At 35.2% G+C, this 11219-nt stretch overlaps 1 protein-coding gene across 1 annotated transcript in view; it reads right to left on the bottom strand.

Moving 5' to 3' along the window:
• Positions 1–4283: 4283 nt before the first annotated feature.
• LOC136039458 (uncharacterized) overlaps positions 4284–11219 on the bottom strand; it is a 96932-nt gene continuing 89996 nt past the window's right edge. The window contains exons 5-6 of the mRNA XM_065723224.1: positions 11015–11170; positions 4284–4773 (exon numbers count right to left, since the gene is read on the bottom strand). Of these exons, the coding sequence (XP_065579296.1) occupies positions 4358–4773; positions 11015–11170 (572 nt within the window). The 3' untranslated portion in view covers positions 4284–4357. The remainder of the gene's footprint in view (positions 4774–11014; positions 11171–11219) is intronic.

Here is an 11219-nt window from a genome sequence, read left to right as displayed (position 1 = left end):
GTTGTATTTGGATGCAAGCATTTCCACCAGTATATATATGGCAGAACCGTAACAATAACAACAGACCACAAACCTCTAGAAAGCATCCTTGTAAAACCGATATCCAAAGCACCGCCACGGCTACAACGCATGATGCTGTCAATACAGCCATATAGTTTGAAATGTGTGTACAGACCAGGTTCTGAAATACCTGTGGCTGACACCCTATCAAGGTTGCACACACCTGACCTCGACAATGAAAACGAGAAACAAGTAGAAGTCTTTGTCCATACACTCTTCAAAAACTTACCTATAGCTAATGGGAAAATGGAAAAAATCAGGAATGCAACCTGTACTGAATTACGAAAATTAAGCCAGACTATACTTTATGGATGGCCCCTATCTCGACGACAGTGTGATTCCAGCTGTTTGGCTTTCTGGAACTACAGAGACGAACTTGTAGTCAACCAAGGCATAATCTTGAAGGGGACAAGAGTTGTAGTGCCCCCATCCATGCAGCATGAGATCCTACAACAATTGCATGTATCACATCTTGGCATCGCCAAAACCAAGCAGCGCGCTAGGACTGTCGTATTCTGGCCTGGTATCACAAAAGATATCACTTCATATATATCCCAGTGTGATGCATGCAATGCCTTTCATGACAAGCAGCAGCAAGAGCCGCTTATATGCTCAGAGATCCCAAAGCTACCCTGGGAACACATTGCCATTGACATCTTCAACTGGCAAAATCGCCAGTATCTTATCAGTGTCGACTACTATAGTCGATTCTTTGAGCTAGATAAGCTCGACTCATTGACATCATCAGCTATCATTGTTAAATTAAAGAGCCAATTTAGTCGCCATGGAATACCAAAATTACTTACATCTGATAACGCTCCAAATTTTCTGTCATCAGAATTCGAGCAATTTGCCAAATTATGGGACTTTAGCCACGAAACGAGCAGTCCGAAATATCCACAAGCTAATGGACTTGTGGAAAAGACAGTCCAAACTGCCAAAAAACTCATGTCAAAGGCACTAGAGGACAAATCGGATCCATACTTAGCAATCCTTGAATATCGAAACACAACAATTGATGATAGTCACCACTCACCTGCAGAATTGCTGATGAGTCGCCAGCTTCGTTCCGTACTACTGGTGATTTCATCACAACTCGAACCAAAAATAGTGCCTTACTCGTCGTTTGAATTCAACAAACAAAAGAAACAAGGAATTCAGAAATCTTACCATGACCGAACAGTAAAATCACTGACTGCATTGAAGGAAGGGCAACCAGTTTGGGTCAAACTTAGTGACAAAAAGAGGTGGGAAAGAGCATTGCTAATCAAAGTTTTTCAAGATGCTCCCCGCTCATATCTGGTGAAGACTCAAAATGGCTCAACTTATCGGAGGAACCGACGACACATCAGGCCCCGAATGAGTCCAAATGATGATCCTCTAGGGACCGAAACAGATAATACTCTTCATCCCTCACCAAGACCCATCTTCGATGGCCCATCATTTGGAGCTGGAAACGTCTCGCCATTTGGAACCACACTGTTGCCACAAGTACTCTCGGATCCGTCATCTCTAGAGCAAGCATTAACGTCTCCTCTTGCCCTTAGAACTCCAGGGCCTATAGCTGTACCTCCACAGAGCAATGAGGATGTCTCTACCCAGATGCCGAGAGATACCAGATATACCACTCGTTCTGGTCGGTTAGTCAAACCTGTCATTCCCTTTGATCTTTGAAATAGTAGCTTATAAAGAAGAGGAGATGTAGAATACTCACCTTGCTTTGCTTGCATTAGTGTCTTATTTATAGTGTTTTATTTATTCTTCCTTGTATGAGTGATTGCTTGCTTACTTGTACATATCGCTTTTTCTTTTTATAGGTGCTTGGGTTATAATAAACAATTAAACTTCTACAGCATCCTTGGACATTCCTGAAATATTTCAAAGTCGCTTTCTTTGACATACTGGATGAAAATAGCGTTTTTTGATTTAGTTCAACATCCCCCAGAAATTCGTTGGACCTTGATACCTTTAACCTCTTTGAACACCCTGGATCAAACTTACTCCACTCTTTCCAATAATAAAAACTATATGGAAACAAGGGACAAGTTGCCGCAGATGCTCTGACGGGTGGGGTCTTTCCATCCTTGGTATCATTAATATTTGATCTTTTGACTATTTTGTCTTTCCGAAGATAATGCTGTTGCACTGCCTATGATAGTTTTTTTGTTTAATTGAGTTTTGTTTTATACTACATTTATGAAAACCCAACAACCCAGCAGAGCTAAAAATATTTTCCTCTGCAATAAAAAACTTCTAGTCTATACATTGTCCGTGATGCTTTGGCAGCTGCTAAAATGCTCCAAGGACCCTCGGTTTTCTATAACATAAGTGAATAGAACCACGCTTAAAAAACTCAATCGTCTCCCAGAACATTGGTGTTTTATCTCCAAGAAATTCAAAAGTTAATCAAGGAGGAAACTAATTTTTATCCCTCTGAAATACAATCAACACTTTCTAGCATCAGCCGAAAACCTTCATGAAATTCAATATAAATAAGCAAAAGTATTATTTATGTTTTCTCTTATTTTTTTTTACTTTACTTTAGGTGGAAAGTAAAAGGGCCACTTACGTCAAATTACACGAAAAGTGTACTATTGGGACAAAAAAACATCATTAGCCTATGCTCCACAGAGTAACCTAGTCTCGAAAATTTTATAACTAGTAATTACTAACACAAATAAATAAAAATAATACTATAAATTTATGAGAAATGAATTATAAAATAACCAGATAGTTTAATAAAAATATGTTATTAAAAAATAGTAAATGATGAAGTAATAAAAAGTAACATAAGAATGCCAACATATATAAATGTAACAAAAGAAAATAGTTTCAAAACGAATTAATCACCTTGCTTTCGAAAGCTTAATGTTGGATCCAAGTAACCTTAGAATAATTGAATTCAAAACTTGAATTAAAGAGAATTTTACTGACTTTCAAATTTTTCACTTCTGCTGGCCAGGGCTTACTCTCAGGGGCATGATTATTTTTAACTTTTAAACCCATATTAGAGCTCCAAAATCGACATTTTATTAGTTTGCGCACCCTTTGCCTTATTGTAAAGAAATCTTTGTGTCGGTTAGGCAAGGAAAAACTCCTTCGAAATAGACACTTGAGTTAAAATTATTTTACCGTTACGAGTTACAAGACAAAGAAAGCCCTGTATCGTTGAAACCATTGTTAAAGATGACGCTACAGGAGAAATTTACTATCTTGGACAGTTTGAATTTTTTCAATTCTTTGAGCATAATCTTTTCCAATTTTATATTAACCTATTTTTTTGCAGTAGATAAAATAATCTGGCCTTCTTTAAACCTCTAGTATAAATAGCATAATCGAGTTTTCGAAAAACCATAGTCTCAAAGGAACTTCAAAGCTTAGGTGAAAAAAAATCCTGAGTGTCAGCTTTTGTGCTTTCAAAGGTGTCATGTGACAACCTTGTATAATAGAGATTTCTGCCTCACCTCTCTAGGCCCTAGGCAAGAAAAATATGATTTTGTTTATTTATAAAAGTTTTATCTTTTTAGCAGAGACTAATAAAAATTAAAGCCAATTTCCCTGGATGGTTTTAGTTTTTGTAATTTACCAAACATGCACATCAATTAGTCAAGTTAGAAGTTTGTCTCGTGTGAGAAAATGCCCTAAAATTTAAAAGAAAAGGATTAGATTTTAACTCGTGTACTGTGAGGGTAACCTTCTTCAAAAAACATATTTATTGATATTTTAAATTTTTGATTGGGCTCGTTATTTTTGACCCCCCCCCCCCCCCGCCTAATATATGTTTCTTTTTATACAATTAAATTATAGATGTAACTCTTAGATGTTTGTTCTTATTTAAGTTTGAGGATTAAAACTCTTTTAAATCCTCGTTAGAGCCCATGTCCTTTCAAATACAAGGCAACAGAGGGGCCAAAGTGAAACAACTCAAGCCTACTGTGGAAAAAAGATGCACATCAAGAATATATCGTGACAAGACACACTTCCATTCACATCCCGGTAAAAAAAAAACTTCTTATAGTATTTGTGCCTCTCCTTTGGGGAAATTTTTATGCAAACTCTTCTATCTCTTACTTTCTATTAAGCAAATACTAAAAATCTCTTAAAAGAAGCGCAACCTTTGAAGGCTTAAAGTAACCTTTGTGACAGAAGTCAAGAAAACAAGCGTGATGTCTAGTTGAATGACCTTCTAATTGTCCTGATTGTTTTTTGTTCAAAAATAGTAACATCCTTGAGATCTTTATTAAAACAAAAAGTTTAATAAATAGAAATAAATAATCATCACGATGAAGCTTTAGTGCTACTCAAACTCAAATTCATCCTCAGAGCCCTCAAAATATCTAGGTTTACAAGAAAGAGCATACATAATTCTATCAAAAGCCTCATTTACATTTACATCGTATTGCATACGCCTCCGCATCAGAGAAAGGTTTTCACAAGCGGTTAGGCCCATAATGATGCCAGGTGAACCAACAAAGTCGCTTCTTGTGGTGTTCATTCCCATCATGTCCATAGTTGCGTTAGTTGAGTTGGTCGCATTCGTCGCGTTAGTTGAGTTACCTCCGCCTAGACCAAGCAAAGGACCAATAATAGGTAACAATATTCTCAAGACGTTCCAGATAATATAAATGACTCCAATAATAACTCCTACAATGCCCACGGCCACACCTCCAACCCATATTCTGAGTCTGACTGAGCCACTCCAAAGACCAAGATCTAAAACGAAATTTTCTCATAAATAAGCTGCTTAAATATAGAATCTTGAAAACTCTTTAATTTAACTCAAATGGCGTCCAGTTTAATAACATGTTGAGCTGAGGAGGGCTGTAACTGGAATATTATTCTTGTTAGGTAAATTTTTGAACCTTTACCTTTAGACATATCATTTTGTTTGAGAAACTTGCGTTTCTTTTGCTTTTAGACACTTATTTCAAATGAAAAAAGCTCTAAACTAAACTTTAACAAAATCAAGTGCCATTAATTACCAAACAAATTACGAGAATCGGATTCTTGACGAAAGAATTTTTTTTTTAATGTCGAAAACCTTAGTGAAGACTCTGTCAGCTGGCTTAAGACTCCGTAAGAGTTTGCTGGTGACCATGCAACTAACAAGCGAGAGTTTAGTCCTAAGACTTCTTTATACAAGTCTAATATCATTTTATGTTTGCTTCTTTCCAGTGAAGTCAGGTGAGGTTAAGCCAAAAGATTCCTTTCTACATGTCTAATATCATTTTATGTTTGATTTTTTCAGTGAGGTTAATAGGTTTAATCTTAAGATATCTTTTTACAGGTCTAAAATCATTTTGTGAATGAGCAAAACTTTTTTGTAAAGTCTAGTGAGGTTTAGCCATAACACTCCTTTTTACAGATCTAATATCATTTTATGTTTGACTATGTCACTGAGGTCAGGTGAGATTTAGCCTTAAGATTTCTTTTACAGGTCAAATATCATTTTATTTTTGCATCTCTCCGGTGAACTCCGGTGAAATTTGAATAAAACGGTTTTGTAAAGTCTGGTGAGGTTTAGTCATAAGACTCCTTTATACAGGTCTAATATTACTTTATGTTTGCTTCTTTCAGTGAGTCCAGGTGAGGTATAGCCTTAAGACTTCTTTTTACAGGTCTAATGACATTTTATGTTTGCTTATTACCGGTAAACTCTGGTGAAATTTGAGAAAAACTTCTTTGTAAAGTCTGTTGAGGCTTAGCCAGAAGACTTATTTTTACAGATCTAATATAATTTTATGTTTCTTTATTTCCAGTAAATTCCAGGGAGTTTTAGTCATAAGATTCCAATTTACAGGTCTAATATCATTTTATGAAAAAGAAATTGTTGTTGAAAAAAAGAAAAAAATCAGTTCACCGTTTCCTTAAAGAAAATAATGCAGTTCATCCTCTCTTTTGAATCAAGAACCAGAATAAAAAAATTCAAATTTAAGAACATTTTGAAAAGTTATAGCTATCATTCCGATTTCTTCAAGGCTATACGCAGAAGTTTGTTGTTTGTAAGTTTTTTATTTTCAAATTGACATTATTTGACATTAAAAACAACTCTTGCTGAAAATACGTTAAAGAAAAAGAAAAAAAACATTAAAAAAAAAGGCAAACCAAAAATTTTTATGTCTAGCCAAGAGCCCTATCCAGGTATTAGACAAGGGGAGGGATGGTGATGCAATTAAACTCCAAATGACTTAAAAATTTCAATGAATAAAAATTTTCTGAACTTAATTTTTTTTAAATTATAGTGTTTCGTTCAGAAGAGGAGATAAACTACTCTGTTACAGAAATAAGCTAAAAAAAAGCTTATTGAATTAAAAAAAATTATAGTGTTTCGTTCAGAAAAAGAGATAAACTACTCAGTTACAGAAATAAGCTAAAAAAAGAATGTAAAACAACAAAAGCAGCAAGCTTAATATTTAGGTAGGCTTAGATTGTCAATATCCTTGTGAGCACCACTACACAGCCCCATCTAGAATTTTTCTGACAGCCCTCTTTATTTCTGTTCAATAACAATATCTTAGACCAAAAACGATTATCCTATGGCTTTTAGTAGTCAGTAAATATTCTTAATATCAGTTACTATAAAAGTGTGCATAGACACTTTGCACGTTCTTAGTGAATACACAGAGTTGTACAAATCTCATAATACATGAAATCCCTAAATAATATAGTTAGCAATCATGGTTATCAGACATTTTATGTTTCCCTTGAAAACTTTTTGGCCCACCATTTTTCTGTATTCCTACCGCTTTTATGTTTCAACAAAATACGAAATTTTTCTACCGTTCCGTAGCTGAGATTTAGCTTTATCTCTATACTGATGTGTGTTTTTAATATATTTTTTTAGTTTGAAAAACATGTGACAAATATGCGAAAATAAGAACGATTTTCTGATTTTATGCAGTTTTAGATCATTTTCTAAAAAAATGTCTAAACTTTTCCGTTATTCTGGCTGATTAACCAATCCGCAACAAATGATTCCTGTGAGAGAACTGTCTTCTCTCTTTAATGTGAAATATGATTTTAAGCAAGTATAACAAAAAATAATGTATGCTGAATGTATTTATACAAAATAGATTTACTTATATGTAAAATAAAATACATATAACGCCTTTATTATACACGTCTTGCATGGACTTAATATATATATAATATCCAATGTATACAAAATACTATAAATGAACTATAACTATAGGCCACTATATCAAAAAATTGCGTGCAGTACAGGAAGCATGAGTCAATCGAAAAGCAGAATTGAAACCTTATCAACTCATGGAGTTCATTTCTAGCTGATGTTTTTTTATTTTGCATTGGAAATCACGTTCTATGGACTTGTAAAACCTGCTCAGAAGCAAAATCCTCCATTAGGGAGGGTGATTTCTCTTCCTAAGTCCCCCATCCTCGTTTGTGAAAAAAATTGTTCGAGATTTCCTTATAAAACAGCCGTATGTAGAGATTTCATTTAAAAAAAAAAGGAATAAAAATTGGCCTCCTTTTTTTTTTACTCTTTGCAGCAGCTCTTTGCAGCAGCAAACTATCCGAGGCCTTAACAGCTATTTAAGCTGTCTTCAACCTCAATCGTCTCAACGCTTCGGTTTTACTTTGCCTTGTGAAGTTACAATTTCCTTCGTCGTTTTCTCATGACATCTTTCCACCCTCTTTGAAGATACCTTGCTTTTTTGGGGGTACAGAGAGGTTACCAAAAGAGCAATTTATGAGGTATCCAACTATACTGGTTTCATTTTCTGGTTTCATTTGAGGTTGAAGACAGCTATTTAAGCTGTCTTCAACCTCAATCGTCTCAACGCTTCGGTTTTACTTTGCCTTCTGAAGTTAGAATTTCCTTCGTCGTTTTCACATGACATCTTTCCACCCTCTACCTTGCTTTTAAGGGGTACAGAGAGGTTACCAAATGAGAAATTTATAAGGTATCCAACTATAGTGGTAGCTATTTAAGCTGTCTTCAACCTCAATCGTCTCAACGCTTCGGTTTTACTTTGCCTTCTGAAGTTACAATTTCCTTCGTCGTTTTCTCATGACATCTTTCCACCCTCTTTGAAGATACCTTGCTTTTTGGGGGGTACAGAGAGGTTACCAAAAGAGCAATTTATGAGGTATCCAACTATACTGGTTTCATTTGAGGTTGAAGACAGCTATTTAAGCTGTCTTCAACCTCAATCGTCTCAACGCTTCGGTTTTACTTTGCCTTCTGAAGTTACAATTTCCTTCGTCGTTTTCTCATGACATCTTTCCACCCTCTTTGAAGATACCTTGCTTTTTGGGGGGTACAGAGAGGTTACCAAAAGAGCAATTTATGAGGTATCCAACTATACTGGTTTCATTTTCTGGTTTCATTTGAGGTTGAAGACAGCTATTTAAGCTGTCTTCAACCTCAATCGTCTCAACGCTTCGGTTTTACTTTGCCTTCTGAAGTTACAATTTCCTTCGTCGTTTTCTCATGACATCTTTCCACCCTCTTTGAAGATACCTTGCTTTTTGGGGGGTACAGAGAGGTTACCAAAAGAGCAATTTATGAGGTATCCAACTATACTGGTTTCATTTTCACTTGTTTTCAATGGACTTCATAACAATGGTCCTGATCACTTCCGTCATTGCTGCTGGCCACAATGGTTATGCCCATCCAAAAGTGACGATTATGCTCAGTCAAAATCATCTTTACTATTATTCTCAATAATGGTCACTGAACAAGCCACAAAATTAACAACAAGGCTAAAGTGCATTATGGCTACGGTACTTGTATGATATACCCCCGGCCACTCAAGTTATTCATCCATTGACACACTATAAAAAGTTATTTTCCGATTGTTTCTTTCAGCTTAGAATGAGACAAGATAAAGAGAAGTGACAGAATAGATGGAAAATATATAAATTGGGCTATATATTTGCAAATATGGGGGGGGGAGGGTTGGAGGTAAAGTATTAGGACACTTTGAAGTTAGAAAACAACTCTTATTTCATAATTGGCGGAAAAATTGTACCTAACACCTAAGGCATGTATACCCACTTTACTTTGCCCCCTCCTAATATGCAAATGTATGCAAATATTTAGCTCAAATTTGTTTATAAAATATTATATTTTCATCATATTTAGGTATATTTCACTCAGTCCAAAACGGGTAACCAGGATCATTCAGAGTAATAGAGATATTTCCTACCACGATGCCCTAGCAACCCTTCAACTCCAAAGTTTGGAACTCCGTTTGGGTGATCTTATCCCGAGGTTTGGCAAAATGCTGCTGTCTAAAATGTCACCGTGCCAACTCTTTCGTTCCCTTTTATCTAATAGTGCATAATAATATGTTTTGTACTTCATCATCAAATTAGCCATTTGAGCTATGATTGTTGTTTAAATAAACCTTTCCCTCTCTCTCTCTCTCTCTCTCTCATAAGGATTACCCGAACTTCACTTCTTGAGTGGTTGGAGGTATATCATACCAAGTACCATTGCTAATTTGCAACTGTATGTGTTTAGATGATGGATTCAAAATTCAGTGGTAAATCAATCAATCTTCTCAGCTGGACTTCATTATGCAATGATTTACAACCTATCATAAACTGGTATCTGTCGGCAAAGATGAGTGTAAAACTGCTAGGCGCGACACATGGGCCTTTTGTCATTCAATTAAAAGGATTGTAAACATAGCATGTACAGTTTCACTATCCAGTGAGTGCTTAAAATGGGGTACATTCCAGTAAAGGTTGAATCATTGTGTTATAATCAAAGAGTGCGGTGTTCGAGTCACTGTGCTATTGAGAAGATATTATAACAAACCCTGTACGGTAATCATTGGGATAAATTATGAGAAATATACAAAAAAAGGCAGTTCAGGGGTGAAAACTAGGGTGGGGATTATCCTCTCTTCCTCGAGATTTTTCCCATTCCCTTCATTTTGAAATTCCTTGTTTTGAAGTATTTTTGTTGAAAAAAAAATAAAATTGCCCTTCCTCCTTGACTTGAAAAATGAATTTTCTCTACCCCCTAAAATTTTGTGACTTAACAACCTTGGGCTTAGTGATGATGATCCATTAACACATTGGGCACTAAAAGAGACGTGCTTTTCAAAATATAGGAAGGGGGAGTGAATTTTTGTTTGTTTTAAAAGATTTAAAATAAAAAACTGATTTTTAAAATTTATGGTAAAGGGTAATTGATCCAGCCCCTCCCCCAAAATGAGTGCCCTTGTAAGGATATTTTCTAATAAGCACGATAAAAAACTGTAAACTAGCGTAATTCGTATAAAGGATATAATTAGGACAAACTGAGTGGTAAGCAAGTTTTTACCCATGATAAATGACAACGTAATCATTAGAACATTTGACTTTTTTGAACATTTTTTGAACATTTGAACATTTGTGAAAATTGTTTAGATAAAATTTTCGATGATGAGCTTTCCAGTATTTTTGAAAATAGTTGAGTAAGTGAAAGACACAAGAAGTAAAAGAATTTTAAAAATAGTGTTATAGATTAAACTATTTTATGTACTGCCATCTGGAGTCTGGCTCCTCCAGCGGGTCAGAAAAACGTTTTCTGACCGGCTGAAGCAGGCCAGAAGGGTTGAAGCATCACTTAAAGCTATGTAATTATATTAGAATTTAGAATATGGAAACCCAAAAGTTAAAACCATGACTTATAAGAAATTAACTAGGAGAAAAAAATTCCTTTTGACTTTCCTTTTAGGAATATACAAAAAAAAAAATCAAGAAAAACATCCCCTAAAAAGAGGTAATTTCTAAATATAGAAGGGGTGGGAAAACCTATGGGGGAAAGGTAATTTAGACTTTTGTTTTAAATAAAAAACTATTCTTAAACAACTACAAACTTCTTAATTGCAATAATTGCAAAAAAAACCTGGAATAATGCAAGGTCAACTTCCCAGTGAAGTTTTAGAGGAAAAGAAAATTTTTGGAGCCGTATGCTACTGAAGGATTTACATACCTGCAAGGCAACTACCCTTAGTTGGAGTAAATCCAAAAGAACACAAACATTGGTAAGTTCTGTTGTTCTGATCTGGAAATTCCAGTGAAATGCATTTGGCAAATAAGTCGATTCGGTTACACTGATTCTTCTTTTTGGCACATTCTTCATCTAATTCTGAAAAACAATAATAAATCTATTTTACAATAGATAGAGCACATATAGC

Source organism: Artemia franciscana, chromosome 19 (assembly GCF_032884065.1).
Source record: "Artemia franciscana chromosome 19, ASM3288406v1, whole genome shotgun sequence".
NCBI classification, from domain to species: domain Eukaryota; kingdom Metazoa; phylum Arthropoda; class Branchiopoda; order Anostraca; family Artemiidae; genus Artemia; species Artemia franciscana.
The sequence above is the reverse complement of the archived record's forward strand: the minus strand, read 5'-3'. Positions and strand labels throughout refer to the sequence as shown.